Raw genomic sequence first — 18615 nt, forward strand, 5'->3', positions numbered from 1 at the left:
TATATATGAAAAATTTCCTCAACAAAATACAGCATATTTAAAGGAATAAATTTAACAAAAGAGGGACAAGATTTGTACAGCAGGATATCGAATAACATCATTTCATTAAACATTGTTTCATTTTAACAATGACATCCTGCAGGAACTTAACTCATATACCAATTAGCCTGTGTTAAAACTGGTTTCATTATACCGCGTTTCGCTTAAGGTCACAACCTAATTGATGACATTAAGTGATGGTTTACTGTACACTGAAAACCACAAAACATTGTTGAAAGAAATTAAAGAAGACATAAGTGGAAAGACATCCCATGGTCATCAGTTGCAAGACTTAATGTTGTTAAAACAGCAGTACTCCCTGAAGCAAGCTATAGATTTAATGCAATCAATCCCAATCCAAACTCCCAATGGCCTTTTTGTGAAATGAAAAAGCCATTCCTAAAAGTCATATAGAAATAGAAGAGAACCCTACATAGCAAAATGATCTTGAGAAAATAATAAAGTTGAAGGACTTATACTTCCCAATTTAATACTACAAAGCTAAATTAACCAAAACAGTGTGTGGTAGCTCTATAAGGATAGATATACTGACCAATGGAATAGAATTGGGAGTCCAGGGATAAACCTGTTTTTCTATGGTCAATTGAATTTCATCAAAGGTGCCAAGACTCATTTGATGAGGAAAGAATAGTCTCTTCAACAAATGGTTTGGGGACAGCTGGATAGCCACATGCAAAATAATAAGGTTAGAACCTTACCTTCCACCATATAGAAAAATGAACTCTAAATGGATCAAAAACTTAGGAAAAAACTTAGAAGTAAATCTTCATAACCTTAGATTTGGCATCCAGATTCATAAACATAACACCAAAAGTACCAGTGACAACGGAAAAAAGAAAGGTGAATTCACCAAAATTGTAAAAAAAACTTTTGTACATCACTGTATGACTCAGCAAAGAGTTTACAGTGAGGTTGAAATTTGAAGCATTTGGTGTTAAAATTTTTTAAGCTTATTTATAAACAATTTAGCTGTTTGAGTTTGTTCTGTGTAATTCATTTTTAACATTTCCTATTATATATTTAAACTTTAAAAAAATAATTTCAGAGCAGGAGTAGGCAAACTGTCTTAAGAGCCATGCAGTAAGTGTTTAAGGCTTTTAGGTCAAAAGGTAAAGTTGAGGATATCATGTAGGTACTTGTATAAACAGCAAATGTAACCATTCAAAAATGTAAGAATCATTAATGCTTGCAGGCCATTAAAAAACAAAAAAGTGGGCCAGATTTGGTTTATGAGCTGTAGTTTGCAAGACCCTGAGTTTAGAAGAAAAATTTTAAAGATAAGATCTCTGTTCTTGTTATAAAATTTATTTCTCATCTTACTATATAACAGAGATAGTGATTTAAATCAATTTCGCATTAGCAGAGGCTAAAGATAGTTAATCAACTAATATAGCTAACACTTCTTGATTTTTGTATTTTTTTTTATTTTTCCTTTTAATTTATTGGGGTGACAATTGTTAGTAAAATTACATAGATTTCAGGTGGATTTTTCTATTTTAAACGTATTAAAAATAAATGATCATTGTAGCTAATGACTTATATTTCTTACCTGGATCACAGTTTAACAGCATGTTGGTAGAGGTTTTCCACACTTCCTCAACAGAGTGGGGCTGTAAAGTATTAACTGTTCTGTTCTAGAAGAATATATGAAAAAGGACATAAAAGAGAAAAAAATGTGCAGTATTAGTACAGCCAGGCAAAAACTTAAATACTAAACTCTGCAGCCTTCCTACCAAGACCTAAACACCCCCACCTCCTGACACTGGATGCCCAGCAAGTCCAGTGATTGTGTGATTGCCTGTTCTCCACCACTTAACTTGAGCTTGAGTTGGCATCTGCAGTGACCAACTCTGCCCACGCCGAACTCAGGGACTAGTGTAACGCTCCACAGCTGCAGAGGTTGTTCCTCAGCCACTCTGTCCCCACCACCTGTCAGCAGCTAACCAGTGACACGTATTGCACATAAATTCATACTCAGTTCTCAGTTCCTTACCCTCTGGAGTTGAATGAGTATGGAAGGAATCATAAATGCTATGAGTAAACAACTAAAGTAGAATTTTGAGCAAAATAACATACCAGGAAATAAGTTGGAATGTCAAAATTGGAGCAGATGTTATGGTTCCTGAGACCGCTTTGTGTCACACGAGGGGTTACCAGTATAACACCAAGTCCTCTGGGTGGAAAGCAGGAGCTGGATGGAGGTGGACACCGGATTCCTAGGGTGCATGCCTGGATCGTGGTTTTCAGTATACGTATCTTTGAAAAGGGAGAAAAAACTGCATTTAGAAAATAATATAGCTTATTTTCAGCTTCAAAAATGTTTAGCATATATGCCATATCCAAATTCCCTACCATTGCTTATTGCCAAGAAAATGTGATTTTTAAAGAATTTCCCTGTTCACATCTAAGGAGATTTATAATTGATATTAGAGACTTAAAAGTAATTTATTACTCTAAACATAAAATACCGTTCTATTTTCAGAGCTATGGGACTGATAAGTGGGACCTTTTCCATTGTTCATTCTAGCGCAACATTGTCTAACTATGAACTAGTAATATGTCCCTAATATCATCAGTATCAGTAAGTTTACAGAAAAATAAACATGTAATTTATATTAATTTAATGTCGAAAATATTTTCATATGTCAAGTGTGACTTTCAATATGTTCAGTTTCTTCTGAGTAACTTCTGAAATGTTCCATATGAAAAAAAAGTCTCTGCAAAAACACTGGATAAATGAGTATTGGACTCATGTGGGACTCACAGTTTTACCAGTACAATCAGCATTTTGCATTTCTGGACTTGAATGTGTTGTTGAGGAGCTGCGGGCAGGTAGCTGAGAATTTTTTCACCTCCCATATATAATAGAATTTAGGCTTGTAATTACTATGCATGTCCACAAGGTGGACCTCTTGATTTTAGGTGTTTTTTTAACCCATTTCAATTGTCCAAAAATCACTCATGTAATTTCAGAGTACCTTTCAATTTTCATAAAGTCATGTCATATACTGTTTCCCCTATCACAGTGGCTTAAAACTTAATGAATGCTCCAGAAGTGATTTAATATAATTGTCTCTCAGAAAATTACTCCTTAAGTTTTCTTAAACTTTTAAACTTCTTGAAAACAATTTAATGGCTTAATATTCATTGTTACTTTAATAGTTAATCATATTTCATTTTATGAAAATAGAGCAAATGAATTGTTATGTCAATGCATAAAAACCTCATTAATGATCACTACTAGTAATGAATTCTGATAATTCAGATATTGTATTTGGTATTGAATAAGAAGGCAGAAATCGCTTTTTTTCTAAGTCTTCGGGCTCTTAAAGATAGAAACTTGCTCTTCAAATTCATACAACATAGGTGAATTTATATAATAATACTGTATATCACCGTGCCATGTGGTTTGTGAACTGCTTTTTAATTTCGTTCCTCCCGCGAGGAGGATTTTGCAGCACTTACCTGTCACAGGACTGTGTACGCAGGTGCAGAGGACGTGTAGTCGGTTATCAGCTTTAGTTTATGTCTTAACCACTATACTACTTGATAAGAACATGAAATAGGGAAATACAATTTAGAGTACTGGTATATGATTAATAAAAATACAATGGTAGTAGTTAGATACTATTGCTAAAAATTTTGATTACAATGAAAATGTCTCCTGGTTCTATGAGATTTTAAAACCCTTGAGACTGGACCAAACCAAACCCCCCTTCAGGGATCCTGTACTTTGTCTTAATTTTTAATTTTACTTGTCCATCAATTATGGGACTTGACTTGGACAAAAAAACCTAACCAGGGGCCCCTCTACCGGGTCACTCACCGAAGGCACATTGAGTTATTTTCTAAGCAGTACCGATTCTTTCTGCTTTGGGGGCCAGGATGGTTTCCAGAACGGAAGCACCCACTCCTTTCTTTGGTTCATAGTAAATATATGGATATTTCTATGTGAGGGAGATGGAAGTCTTAGTTTTAAATAATTTGGGCTCCAATTCATATTTTAAATAGAATAAAATACAGAATAGGGAGCTGCTAATATATAGCTTAAAATAGAGAAAAAAATCTTTAGTGTTTTCGAGGTTGATTGGCCACAAAAAATGGATTATGAATAGAGTACATATATAGATCTTATATATTAAATATACAATATACACATAAATGTTTATAAAATTAAGGAACTGCCTTCCAGTTAGAAAGAGTTTAGATAGCTCATTTCATAGACGGAGAAATTGAGGCTGAGAGAAGTCAAACAACTCACTGTAGGTTACACAGTAAGGAAGAGAGACAGCTGGACTTTTTCTATCATAACGGTGATTTCTATTCAAGACTCTAATTCAACTAACACCTAGGCTTGAGCATAGGCCCTTGGGACAAAGTGCTACCACAGGGATGAGCAATTTTCATGGGCGCCGGGCCCACTGATGTCTTTACAGACTGGGAAGCAGTGAGGTAGTATGTGTGGAAGAGGTCACACAGCACACTGAGTTGGCCCAGGCCACCTGGCAGCTGCACCAAGGCTCACACGGCTCCGATACATCGACGTGCTGGGCGCTGCGCTGATACTTTATCCCCGGTATTTCATCTAGAAACCACAGCAATGTCGGGAGGCAGAGACAGAAGCTCTCCCGCAGAGAAAATCGATACCTGCTGCATGGCGCCCACCTGGGGTTCCAGCCCCCGGGGCCACGAGCCCCAGGCCACGGAGCCAGCGAGGGGAGGCCTGTCTGGAGAGGACACTCATTCAGAGGCCACATAAAAGTACCTTTCGAGGACCATGTATTTTTATTTCACTGATGGTCCACTTGGAGCCTAGATGACTTGTTACCTTCGTGCTGAGTAAATGTCCTCCTTACAGTCTCCACTCCATCTCAACCTTTGTCTCTAAGAACAGTTTTTAATCATGTTCGTAAATGTGAACCTAAAAATACCCTTAAAAAGCATAATTGTCATCTTGGCAGAATTTTTCAATAAGTTAGTACTTCTAGGTTCATTACTCAGTGATACATAAATTTAAGGTGGAAAAGATCAGCTGATTTTCCAAGGCACAAACCATATATACTAACATAATTTACAAAACAAAACAAAACACAAGAAGCTGCAATCCTCTTTTCTGGATTCTGGTTGCTCAAAAATCATAAAACCTGACTCGTTTCCTAGAACCCTATGCTAACAAATCTCTTCTCCCACCCCCCCAAGAAAATAGCCCAGGTTGATTTCCTGCAATAAGTAGTCATTTAATTAAAGAACAAAAGTAACAGGAATCAAAATGCTGCAGCTGTATTTTTTTGTTAGACATTATATAAAAAACGAAAAAGTATAATACAGTAAATCATTTTCTGTAACATGAACTTAAAGAGTTCGCAAATTAATCATGATCCGAATAAAAGTGTCTTTTCAACATAACACTGAATGACATTGTGTCGTCACATGTCCCTCACGTCAGCGGCCGTGGAGTGGTGAGCGCGCCCTCAGTCATACTGCAGAACTGGCAAACAAGCTTGAAAGGCAGTTTTCTCCTGGCAGAGTGACTCTGGGTCTTAACTGTCCCCAACAGTTCACTCAGCAGACACCAGACAGTGAGTGTGCCCTCTGGTTTGTCCTCTTACGGCTCAGTGCGGCCATGTTGTCACCTGTGTGTGATCCTGCGCCTCTCACAAACACAGCAGGTGGCCTCGAGCCGAACTTCAGGAAAGTTCCCTGACGAATGCTCAGTGTTGGTATCAAAAATTAAACGCAAATTCTTCTCAGAAGAAAATCTCTATGGCCTGTGGAATCTAGAAATTATTTTGAAAAAATAAGGTTATACATTTCTAAGTTAAAACTTCCAAAACCATCCACAAATAAATCTGTTGCTATTAAAAGCTGCTTATAAGTCCAACCTGTAAAACTGAACACTGGTTAAAGTAGAGCACAGCCTCGCAGGGCTCCTAAGGGGCCCAGAAAGCAGTTATAGCCTGAATTCTTAAAACTACCTAAAACTTGGTTTGGAAGCTGTTAGTTAAACCTTGCAGTATCCCAGAAAGCTGGGGCTTTGCTGAATCAGTAGTAATGAATGGATGAAACAAATTATTGCAAACTAGTAAAGTTAATGATTTTGCTTTTGTAGAGCTGGTAATGTGTTCATGGTATCATTTAATAAACTTAAGAAAATCTCGTATGACTAAAAATATTGGTCTTTTGAAAACTGACAGCAGGTGCAAAAATGTGGTGGTATGAAAATCTTAATTATTTCCTGATGCCCAACTTTGGGGCTCACTCTTAAAATTCTGCCATGTAAGACAGCTATCAAGGACGTAAGAGAGAAAATGCATATCTTTAGTCAACATCTCTTTTAATAACGTATAATAGGAAAACAAATATTTTGACATTACCATACATAGAATATGTAGTAATTATATCCTTTTTTCTTCACACAGAGTGAACATTAAAATAACTTTGAACCTTTTACTGGAGAATGTTGATTTCCTAAACATTTTTGAGTGTTTTGAACAATCAAAAATAAAATGATCCATTCCCTCCCAATGTACGCCAGTCACAGGGGAAGGGAAACCTTAAAAATTTTACACTATTTACTTGCATCGTTTTCTCCTGCCTTTCCAGCCTCCTCTTCTGCCCTTGATACATTCATCCTAAACTGTCTTGCACGATGGAATTCTGGGGTTCCTGGTTTTTGTCCCTACACTGAGCTTACAGAGTAGATCTTTTAAATAACCATTGTTGTGGTCACTTTGTGACAGAGAGACAAGGAAAGGAATCCATCATTTTAGTTGAAAGCAGGGTTTCCTTTCTCTGTATTCGAGGCTTGAGCATCTTTAGACCAAGGGAGAAATGACAAAGCAATAGGACGCAGGCATCCTGCGTCACCTCACCCCTCTGGGAGGCAAGGTATATGAGAACTGCAGGGAGTATTACTTGTCTTGGCTCTGGACAGGAGCGGGGAATGCTGAACAAATACACAACCACGTGAGCAAAGGGACGTAAGTCTTCCCACTGCGTCATCAACAAGAACGCCTGTGTCATCTTTGCTTATGTCACATGGACACAGATTCACGTTGGTGGGAAACGTCTTGATTCCGGAAGGACTGACCAATATATTCCCAGTGGAACATAAACGCCATAAAGATGGAACCCGTCTTGATCTCATCCCACAGTTGTTTTCTCAGCACCTAGAATGGTGCCTGACACACAGTAGGTACTCAAAATATTTGCTGAGGAAACAAATGTTCTTTGAGCTTTGGGAAGCGTTAGTTTGTGCTAAAGGTGTGAATATAAATGTAAATGAGACAGGAAAACGTAACTGGGAGGGAGAGTAATTACACAGAACTCCCCTAAACCCGGGCGTCCTAGAAACTGGGAGACTTGTGAATATTAGAGAAAGGGAGTGAAATGTACAGGCTCGTCACTTTCATGCTGTGAGGGTAATTTTCTGAAATGTGCATCAACTACTTAAAAACACCAATGACTGTGCAGTACTGTCCTACATAATCGACTTTGACCAAGCCCTAGGAGAAACCACGGGAACGAACCCCACTTTTAATTGGGGAGCATTCTGTCTGATAAAGACAGCTGTCTGCAGAAATACTGAATTTGTTTACCTGGATACATAGTTCTTCATGGCAATTTTCTTTAATAAATAAATACCACATAATAAGCATCATGAAATCCATACCAATAGAAATCTGACCTTGTCAAATGCTTGCTTGATGCGTGCACCTCCATCTCATTACTTTTGTATTCATTTAGTTCTTTGCGGATTGCTGCCTGCAATGTAAAAAAACATCACGTCATTTTACAGGACATCAAAAAGTTGACATAGAAAATTAGTAACCATAGGTATGGATTAACACCCATTCCTAATACTGACTTCCGTTATTTTTTATAATATATTTCAAAAAAGAAAAAGAAGCACAACTTTTTGCTCACCGTTTAGACTCTTGCTCACCCTCACGGCCCGACCAAGCTAGTGCACAGCCAGTGCTATGGATGTGCTTGGCGAATTTATTTGCTGGGCTGGGGGAGGAAGACACGCGTCCCCACAATACAAATCAGATGGACCAAGCTTGTCCTTAGGGTGCTTAGAAAGTAGGACCACCAAAGTGATGAGTCAAGTTCAGCTTTTGGTAAACTGGGAATTTCACAATTAGGTAATCCAGAGAGATTACCTAACTTCAGCACATACTTGTTTTGTACCATTGGAAAAACAACATGGTCATTGCATGCGCGTGAGATGTGCGTCAAAGTCTTGTCTGTTTTTCGGGGCTGGCCCTGCTCCAGCTTCCCCAGGCCCACTCTTCATGTACTTCTCTCTCAGAGAACCCCCCACCCCGGCCAGGAGAGCCGAGATCATCAGACACAGCGTCTGGGACAAGGAAAGGCTTTGAGTGGAAAGATTGGGGGGAGTCTGACTCCAGTGATACCCTTTCTGCTCCCCTTGTGACCACGCTCCTCCAAGCACATCGCCGACCCTGCTAACCAGGAGTCAGTCCCACCCCGACACGTCTGCGTTTCTCCATGTTGGTGCAGTGTCCTTGTGCATTTATTTATAACTCACGGATTCATTCTCAGCAAGAGTGAGGTACACTTAGCCATTTCAGCAAACCCACTGGCTGAATGTATTATATTCTCTTCCTAAAGGCTTCAAGAGTTCTGAAAAATCGCCAGAGGCAGGAAGGTATGATCGAAAGACTGCAGACACACACTTCTGGGTTTAAATCCCCCCAGACGACCAATTTTGACCACCAACAAGACCTTAGCGTCTCTGAGCCTTTGCAAGTCATCTGAGAGCATCTCAGGGATTTTTCCCCCTTTCTTGAGGATTAAATGAAATAACTGACAGGCTGGGTTCAGGATGGGGCCGACTAGGGACTCAGTGAGTGTTAACTCCCTCTGCTTCACCCCTTAGCTTCTGGGACCCACTGCTGCCTCGGTCTCCCGCCTCTGACCATTCCATTCAGACTTCTCAGGAGGGTCCCGGAGGCACCTGGGCTGGAGTCCAGGTCAGACTCCAGAGTCAACTGTGCACTGCTTTCCTGAGCAGTGAGGCTCTCTGCCACTCATCTCTGTCCCTACTGTAGCTCTGGCTTTAACGTACGCCATCTACTCTCTTTTTGCCAGCTTCTCCTACTTCTGATTCGCCGCCCGACTAGGTTCCTCACCTTGCACATTCCTGGCACTTTGGACCGGATAACTCTCTGTCGTGGGCGTTTCCTATGCATTGTGGGGTGTTAGCATCCCTGGGCTCCACCCTCTAGATACCCCCGCCGGCGACAACCAAAAGTGTCTCCCGACATGGCCAAATGTCCCGAGGGGCAAAACTGTCCCCTCGTTGAAATCACGATCCTGACCCTGGATCGTTATCTTTGTGAAACCAACATGGGGTCAAGGCATAGCCTTAATTTGAACAGCTGATGGCACCCACTGCTAAGGGCAGACTTCCTGGCACGACCTGGTTTGCCGTATGTCCCAGTACTGTAGCCGTGACCAGCACGGACAGGCCAGCTTTGCACCTTGTCTGCCGCCGACAGTCTCGTCCAGGGCTTGTCGGCTCGTCTGTCGTAGTCCTGTGCTTTTGCCACCTCCACGTAATCGCTGAATCGTATCAGAATTTTTCTGTCTCGCAGCTCATCCACTGTGGGTCTCTGAGTAAGCTACAATCAAAGAGCATCGCATTAGGGAGCACTGGACGAACGAGCTTTCTTAACGTCCTCTAAGCAAACCGTGTATTTCCAGAAATAAACGTAAAACTGAAACTGTGAGGCACACCCCTGCCGTACGTAATGCCGAATGTGAAGGGCTTGAATCATACACTCTTGTTCCGTCTCAGCAGGACGGCCCTGTACACAGCACAGGCTCAAGGAAACGCGGATGAATTAACTTAGAACCCACTTTACGGCAGCAGCTGCTGCTTTTCAATTGCCATTAGATAAGCTTTTTAAAACGGGGACAGATCAAGTTCAAATGCTAACTACTGCTCGTGGTCCTACGTCGAGCTCCAGGAGGATCGTCTCTTCATTTCAAGTAGCACAGGCTTTATTACTATGAGCACAGTGGAGACACCAGAACACTTGAGTTTAGAGATGGTCAGGGCTTCCAAAGTAGCTCAAAGTGCATGGAGCTGCTGCCTGCGCGGGTACCAGCCATAGTAAGTTCTAGCAACCCGAGTCCCGCACACCAACTCTTAGAGCTAATGAAGTTTTCTGCAGCAGAAGCTTCCAGATCAATTGAAGGTGACCGAATTGTCTAAAAGGTAACCAAAAGACTGATACCTAGGTATGCATGCTTAGGCATTGTATAAAGACCCCAAATAAAAGGAGGAAATGCCCGGTCAACACCTGGCTTCCTGGGAATAAAGGGAAATGGCTTCTGGATGGTACTGCCACACCACGCCACTCCTGTGCTGGGGAGGAACCTGTCGGAGGCATGGCTGAGTCTCACGGCACTGTTTTTCGAGTGTTTGGGGAGTGAGTTCACTGTTGGCCCGGAAATCACTGCTCAGGGTCACAGAGAGATGTCTCGCATCTCCATCCTACTTGCTACAGAACCATCTCTTCTCTCATCCCCTTTGCCCCTTAATATTCAGGAAATGAGATGCTTAAATTATAGTACCTTTCTTGTCAACCTTTGCTTGATTTCTCTTCTTTCTTCCTGCTCTGTCTGATCATTCCTTTCTGTGAAAGATGAAAACAAAAGCAGAGGGGGCAGGTTGAGACTTTCTTCTCTGTAGCGGGGGTGCACTCAGGATGTCCCTATTTCTGAGCTGTATGTGGGCTGTCACCTGGAGGTGACACTTCTTTCCGTGTCACAATTTGTTTTCCCCACTGTGCCAGTCACTGCTCTCCCTGTCACACAGAAGTATTTGGAAGGGAAGCTCTGTCATAGTCCCATCTGCTGGCCCTTCTCTAGGCCACCCATAACCACACCGATGGCTGCTGTGCATTTATTTTCAGGAGAAACAGAAAACAGACCTCTCTCGTCTCCAATCGAATGTCTTACCTCTATGTGTGTATTTACCTCTGGGAACATAGATGGCAAACAACCACAGGTACATTGGGATCCGTTTTATATAATACGTATGTTCAGATATACATAAGAATGAATATTCACAGAACGGTCACTGCTTGCTTTCCCCCCCATTTAATAGGTATACATCCTTTCAGCCAACCACCATAAGATCAAAAACACCCTGTTCCGATTCTGGCCCGGAATTGATATTTTCGGGGACTATTTCCAGTGCAGACACTCAGGAGCCCAGGGGACTGTGTGGCAGGAGAAAGAACACAGACACGATGTGCCTTAGCGGGGCTGCGTCTCTCACCCAGTCGGGCTTTGCCTGGTGAGTTGTGACTGAACCTCCAAGCCGTGCTCACACCTACACTCGGGAGCTAAAAATAGAGCAGAACGCCGAGATGCAGCGTAAAATCCGTCCTGGCCCTAGGATACGAGATAATGAAAGCCCTATTTCTAGTGTTCTGCTGCTAAATAAAGCCTCGGTGCCCTGACCTGACGAAACACACTTCCATCCCTGGGAAGGGCTCCTGCCTCAGCACTCCTAGGGCCCGGGAGGGAAATCCTGCTGCTTGCACCTCACACAGTTTCACACTATCTGCCTTTACGGAAAACATTTCAAACATCCATGCGCCTTGGACTGGGTGCGGGGGTGTTTCATATACCAGCCCTTGCTCTCTCTCAGCAATTTTGTGTTTTCTTTAAAAAAGATTCATCGCATTTTAGAAAAGGAGATGAAACCCAATTAAGCTCTTGGTTCTAAATGCAAGTGACGTACCGGAAGAAAGCGTTTATAAGCTGTAGTCAGAAAGCTGGTAACAATCAGAAAATAAAATTGCGAGAGTGTCGCATATAAGGCCAACCACGAGGGTTTGAGTGATGACAGGAAACTCACTTCTTAGGTTTCCTACGAAAAGGCATGGACATGCCAAGTCCAGCCTCCATGTGGAAACACTGATATCAGACCTTGCTTTCCTTCAATCACGGATGAGGTCAGCATCACGACCGAGGTCATGTGAGCACAGGTGAGCCTTGGGAGCTGTCCTGGAAAGCGCCCAGCAGGTCCTCCTCTGGGCCAGGTGTTCTATGGGGCTCTGCCTCCAAGACGTCCTACCTGGGAGCTCGCTCCCGGAGCTCCCCTCAGCGATGGGCGAGTGGGTCTCTTGTCCCAGACCCAGAAAACCCTGTGCCTTTTACAAGCCAAGGGAGCCCTGAGCAGCACCTCCATGCCCAGATTTTCTGGAAACAGTGCCAGGCACGTGGCCAGCCATACTCGAGGCTCCATAAATCATGAGGGATATATGACTGCTCCCGTGCGGGGGTGAGGTCAGGACGATGGGGCCAGGCAACCTGGGCATGCACTTCAGCTCTGCCCCTTTGCCAAGCGTCATGTTAAAAAGCCCTGTGACCTGGCTAAGTCCTGGCCTCCCCAGGGAAATGGGGACAGCAGACCTATGACTGCTGTAATGATGAAGTGAGGGAACAAAAGCAAGCACTGAGTAGGGCGCGTGGCACCGAGTGGGCCTGACACAGACTCAGCATTTTTCACGTCATCACACAGAGGGGCCACAGTGTCTCTTGCTCTCGTATCCATGAATACACAGGCCGGGTCCTAAGTGCTCAGCAAACACGACTGCAATTAGTCGTGAGCTCCCCACCCGAAGGGGGGCAAACGCAACGTGAGGACATTCTCAGAGTGGATTATAAACAAGAGCAATAGAGCAGGAGTGTTGGAAGCCTGTATCAAGGGCCCGCAGTTCTACACGGACTGTAAGTGGTCACCCACTCTCATCCCCACAGAACAGAACAAAAAACACCCACCACACACTGCTCTGAAAGTCTCGGGCTCTCCCACCCAGGGCACTCGACAGGCTTCTGGGCGAGGGACACACCTGACTGCTTCAGTGGCAAGGAAGGGGCTGCCGCGAACACACGGAGGAAACGGTTTCCCTTTTGTGCAGAAGGTGAGTGTAGTCAGGCCGTCAACGCTGGCCATGTCCACTCACCAAGCACCGGGTCTGTTTCAAGGCTTCCGCATTTACTTGCAAAGACTAGCAGAATCGGGAGGGCTGCGGGTGGGGGGACCTGGCCGTCTGTCCACCACAGCCAGGAGGAGCCAGTCCCAGGGGAAAGGCCTCTGCCAGCCATGGGGAGCAGGCCACTCCGAGCCCCACATTCAGGTCGTGGAGACTACTTTCAGGACATCTGTGACTTTGAAGCTTTAGAAATTAGTGACTTCATTTGCTAAAATTCAAATATTTGGTAACACGGCCTGACTTTTCCATCTGCCCACTTGATGAAGCGTGTTATCAACACAAAGCCTTTCTTTAAGTTCTCAGACAAGGCCTCATTCACACAATATAGAATAGTAGTCTCCGTATCTTAAGTTTAAAAGGTAAAACAATTCTTAATCTGAGGGCTATTTCCAACAGTCAATAAGGAGGGGATTGCCTGAGGCACTTATGTGGGCATCGGGGCAAGGAGAGGGGAGGAAACCAGCCAGCACCCAGTGCCCGGGCACGCGCTCTGCTGGCCGCTTTCCCACAGAGAGTCCGCCTCGTAACTTTGTAAAAAGATGTTCACGGAATAAAAAACCAAAGCCAGAGAATGTCCACAGTGTTCACCACAGAAAGAGGAAAAGGAATGAAAATACTTTAAAAACCCAGGCCCTTAGAAGACACTTTTTGCAGAAAATGTTTTGAAAACTGAAGTCTATTGACGAGATACATAAGGACCAGCTGAAAAACACTTTCAAAGAGGTTTACCTCCCAAGTCATCGATGACTTTAATGAGATGGAACAGTGTTCTCTAGACAGTGGAGGCTGCGTGTGGACACCTGTGTCCATCCAGCACTTATTGTCACCACATACCTAACTGGGGACACCCAGTGGGCGGGTACGATGCCGGGAGGGGAGTGCCCAGAATCATGCCTCACTGATCCAGATAAAGCTGCCTGCTTTATGCCCTCCAGGTTTTATTGAGGGGGTTTACGACCCTGTCCACACCGAGCCTGTGTCGTCTGCGGCCATCGGGAGGCCCCATCCAAAACTGCCAGGGAAACCTGCTCAAAACCCACATGGTAAAAAACTACATATAATATAGGTGCATTTCCCTTAGATCTGCTAGTTAGGGCTGACTAATTAAAGAACCCTGAAGATGGGGACATTTTCCACTGTGCCAGGACAGCTTTTCCACCCTATATTTTAAAGGGGGATGTTTCTGGGTAGCAACTTTCCTTTAGGGCTCGCTTTCAGAATTGCTCAGCTGCTCAGACTCACTGGGGACACAGAAGGGAGCTGGGCTGTGAGAAGCGAGGGCGCCAGGGTGAAACTGCCCACAGGTGCTGGTCCAGCCACAGCCACAGCCTCAGCACACGTGTGGGGACACCCAGAGGGATCCCCAGCTACTCACGTTTCAAGATGTTTCTTCTCTCCAGTTCCTCCACGGCAGGTCTTTGGCTTAGCCGTCTGCGGAAAAACACTAGAATTACATTTTGCACCATGGTGGCTGCCTGCAAATTGCACTCAGGGTCTGCAAGGTCGGAAGCGGCTGTAGCACCCCTCAGGATCGCTCCCCAAAAGCTGCAGGAGATGAAGGGGACCTCTGGTGGCCGCCTCTTGCTGGCAGGTCGAGTCAGACCCCCCCCATGGGAGGGAGGTCCCCACCGTCACCGGGCAGTGCGCCTGCCCCCTCTCCATGGGCGGCTCCCCATGTCCAGGTCTGCGCTCAGCCGCCCAGCCTGTCGGGTCCTGAAGGTCCCCGGGGCCGCGTTTGAGAAGCACAGAGATCTGCTCAGGAAACGCTGCCTGCCCAGGTGGAGGGAGGGACGCCCCGGCCTCAGCTTCTGTGTCCAGAGCTGGGAACCCGGGCCTCGGTGCCTGGACACCTGCCCTGCTCTTGCTGCTCCTGCTGCTGAACCAGCCTCCTGCGGAGACAGCGTGACTGAGGGCGCCCCGCCTCCCTGCACTGAGCCCGCAGCCCCAGCGAGGGAGCGCGGGTCACACACGGGAATCTCCTCTGCGCAGCGCCGCGCATCCAGCCCAGACCCCGAGTTCCTGCGATATGAAGACAAATCATTATTTCCTCTCAAATGGCTTCTTATTGAGGGCGATGGAGGATGCAGCCCCCAAAATACAGAAATAAATGAAAGGCTTGTCTGGAGAGTGAGGCATAATTAGACATAATTAATGCCAAGCTCCAATTATTTTTATAACTCCAATAATGTTATCCTTGGGTCACAGCCGGAAACCGCCCCAGTTCCGGATCTTTCAGCTACTTGCAGGGAGACCACGGAGCTGAGTGGTGGTAAACCCAGAATGGGGGCCCAGTGCTTTGTCCCAAAGAGGACACTGCCTCCAGAAATATTTGTCTCCTATTTATAATCCCTGTCCAAACACAAAGCTGGGGGCGTCCCCAAGGCTCCGCTGCTCCTCCTTTCTCCACCCCCAAACAGGACAGTTTGCTCTTCTGTCCCGTGGGGGCGGGCTTTGTGTGTCTGCTGGCTCCGTGGGTGGCTGTTTCAACAACCTGACTTGATGTTGGAGGAGAGGAGCCTGCTCCCTGACAACTCCTGGCTGGGAGGGGCCTCCCCACCTGTTTGTTCCAAGCCACAGGCACAAAACCCAGCTCAGGGGGCGGGGCTCCTCAGCCTGGTCAGGTCCCCAAATGCCATTCATTCCCTCACCCCATAAATGACTGTACCAGGCAATGTCCCAAGCCCCAGGACACAGTGTAACCAAGAGAAGCCTGTCCTGCCCTCGGAAAGCTCACAGTCTATCGAGGAAGGCAGACAGTCCACAAATGAACAAAACCAACCCAGAAAGCGGCCGATGTGTGGAGGAAATAAATGGGGGCGAGGAGTGAGGGATGAGTGAAGAGGCAGGGAAATTTAGGGGAGATCCATTTCTGCTGAGACCCCATGAAAAGGAGGAGCCAGCCAGGGGAGGATCACACCTCTCAGACACAGAGCCTCCTGCCAGTAACTGCTTCCAAGCTGGGCTTGAAGATGTAGGGCAGTAATCAAGGCAGGCTTCATGGAAGAGGACACTTTCACAGTAGTGGACAGTCCATAGGGGCAGAACCTAGTGACTGTTAGCTGATCAGCCAGGGCCACCTGAGGAGGGCGGCCACGGACTTCCTCAAACCAGAAGAGTACCACAAACCTCCTGACATCCCCCCTAAAGAGGCTCTTTCTTGCTGAAGCCTCGTCTTCTCTTCCAAAATGAGGCCTAATGATAGCTCTTCACAGAAGTGTGAGAACTGAAGGAGAACGCACAAAAGTGTCTACAGCAATGCTTCTTGGGACATACTAATTTCCCCAAAAATGTCTCAGGAAAACCCAACCTGTGAGTGGCCCGCTGGTCATGGACTGAGTTCCCAGAAAGGCATTTCATCCAATGCAAACACCTTGGAAAAGTGTGGACATCTCGCGCCACCAAAATCTGTGTGTGCCACTAGCCAGGAGGGGAGGCAGGCCGGGTCCCACGGCTCACAGCAGGACTTCAGCTGGCTGCCAGGCTCCCCCACCCCCCCGGGTCATGAACAGGTTGAGAGCACAGCCGGCCCCAGGGCACCTCTGAATGAGCTAGAAGGGGCAGGTGTCTGGGTGGACGCGGCCCCGTAGGGACGCAGCAGTGAGCAAAGTGCAGGCTGCTGAGTTGTCACTAACCCGTCCCAATACCCAGAGGGAACGCAGGGCTGGACAAGAGGACCCAGAGCTCCAGGCAGCACTGCCAGCCCGAGTTCTCCCCATGTGCTTCTCTCCCCCAGGGCCAGAAAGGGGGTCGGGGGTGGGGAGTGGCGCTAAGGGCAGTGCCACAGGTCCAGAGCTCCAGATTCAGCCCGGCCCAGGAAGATCACTCTGCACCTAGGACCCCACTTATGACGCTGTGAACTTCTGCTTTGACCTTCCTTCATCAGATGTCTAGTGTGCACCAACGACATACCCGGGCCTGGGGATACGACGGTGAGAAATCAGACCCAGCCCCGCCTTCAGAGAGCGCAGGCTCTAGTGGGGGACAGATATTCATTCTGCTATCGCAGAAACAACTGTACATGTCTGTGATGAGCGGTGCTAGGAGGAAGAGCCCAACAGCGCTATAAGAGCCTGGGCAGGTGGGTTGACCTGGATGGGATGGCTCCCTGGAGTGTGATGCTTTAGTAGAGATCCAAAGGATAAGTGGGGACCGCTAAGCAAGGAAGGGAGGGAAGAACTCAGGAGCCAGTGGGGAGAGCACGTGCAAAGGTCCTGAGGTTGGAAGAAATCCTGCAAGTGCCATGGAGCCTGAACGGAGGTGTGTGCACAACCACCAGCAAGAGAGCTGGACAGGGTGGGGGTAACGGTGTGCCAGCTTTGGGTGTGCATTCATAAGCACTGTCTGGACTCCTCAGATTGCTACCCAAGGAAGAATACAGCAGAACTTGCCACCAGGAGACACGGCCTGCCCGTGGCCAGGAGCCCTCATCAGACAGAAGGACAGGCGTCCCAGGCCTGTGAATAGTGAAGGGCCCCCTGAAATATCCAACATGAGGGGACACTACTAATCCTAGCCTAAGAACACTGCAAACTCCAAATTCATACATGGCAGACTGTACATACAGAGGGTGCCAAAGAAATGTATGCTCATTTTAAGAAAGAAAACACTATTAAAATTACGCTGATGGGAATCACTTTGAGCACCTCTTGTCATTGCAGAAGTCAAATGTGACTTGCATGCATCTTTTGTTATCGGTATATATTGAGCTTTCAATTTTAATACAGGTTTTTTTCCTTTCTTAAAATGTGTATACAGTTTTTTGGCACCCTCTGTATATAAAACATAACATCTCGTCCACTTGCTGCCTGAAAGTCAGTTCACTCTCCACGTGGGACGGGATGGCCACAGCCCACTGTCACATCATGCACACAGCACGACTGTGCCTCCTGTACAGACGAGACCATCGATGCGCAGAGAGGCCGTGTGATCAGGTCTCACTGCCCATAGACCCTGGAGCCCACACAGGCAGCTGTGAGTGGCAGGAAGGAGCAAACGCATGCCCGCGGCCCCTCACCCGCACTGTGCAGCGTGCCCGGGAGGCCCAGGGCCGGGTGCTGCCAGAGAATCCTCGTTTTGGCACCTCACAGGCAGGGATCTCCAGGACCTGTGGGTACATGGCCCAGGGAGGCAGCGCTGTGGAGCTGAGGGGCCCCGGGCCTCAGGGAGCGGGCCAGGCAGGGCTCAGCACCCTGAGGGATTCCCCAGCTCCCACCCACGGCTGCTCCCTCTCCTGATTCAGAAAACAGTGCTGCTGTGGTGACGATGACGTGCAGGTGTCGCCCGGAGCTGGGGAAGCCAGTCTATTTTTGACTCTCCTCCTTGAGGAGGCCGGAGTGTGTAGCTCATTACAGGGCCTGTGAGGCGGGAGTGACACTGAGAAAAGAAATGCCAGGAGGGAGCCCCCCACCTGTGCACACAGGAGAGATGGGGGTACAGCGGCCTGGGGACCAGGAATGTGTGGAAGGCCCTGGGGAACAGAAGGTAAAGGTAAAGGCATGGAACGCCTGGAAGG

At 46.3% G+C, this 18615-nt stretch overlaps 1 protein-coding gene across 4 annotated transcripts in view; it reads right to left on the minus strand.

The window, feature by feature from the left end:
• Positions 1-5315: 5315 nt before the first annotated feature.
• Positions 5316-18615, minus strand: part of PHACTR3 (phosphatase and actin regulator 3) — a 166363-nt gene continuing 153063 nt past the window's right edge. For all 4 annotated transcript variants that reach the window (XM_033094695.1, XM_033094696.1, XM_033094692.1 and 1 more), the window contains 5 exons: positions 14479-14534; positions 10669-10730; positions 9570-9710; positions 7748-7824; positions 5316-5837 (listed from right to left, as the gene is read on the minus strand). In XM_033094695.1, the coding sequence (XP_032950586.1) occupies positions 5822-5837; positions 7748-7824; positions 9570-9710; positions 10669-10730; positions 14479-14534 (352 nt within the window). In that variant the 3' untranslated portion in view covers positions 5316-5821. The remainder of the gene's footprint in view (positions 5838-7747; positions 7825-9569; positions 9711-10668; positions 10731-14478; positions 14535-18615) is intronic.

Source organism: Rhinolophus ferrumequinum, chromosome 23 (genome assembly GCF_004115265.2).
Source record: "Rhinolophus ferrumequinum isolate MPI-CBG mRhiFer1 chromosome 23, mRhiFer1_v1.p, whole genome shotgun sequence".
Classification (NCBI taxonomy): Eukaryota; Metazoa; Chordata; class Mammalia; order Chiroptera; family Rhinolophidae; genus Rhinolophus; species Rhinolophus ferrumequinum.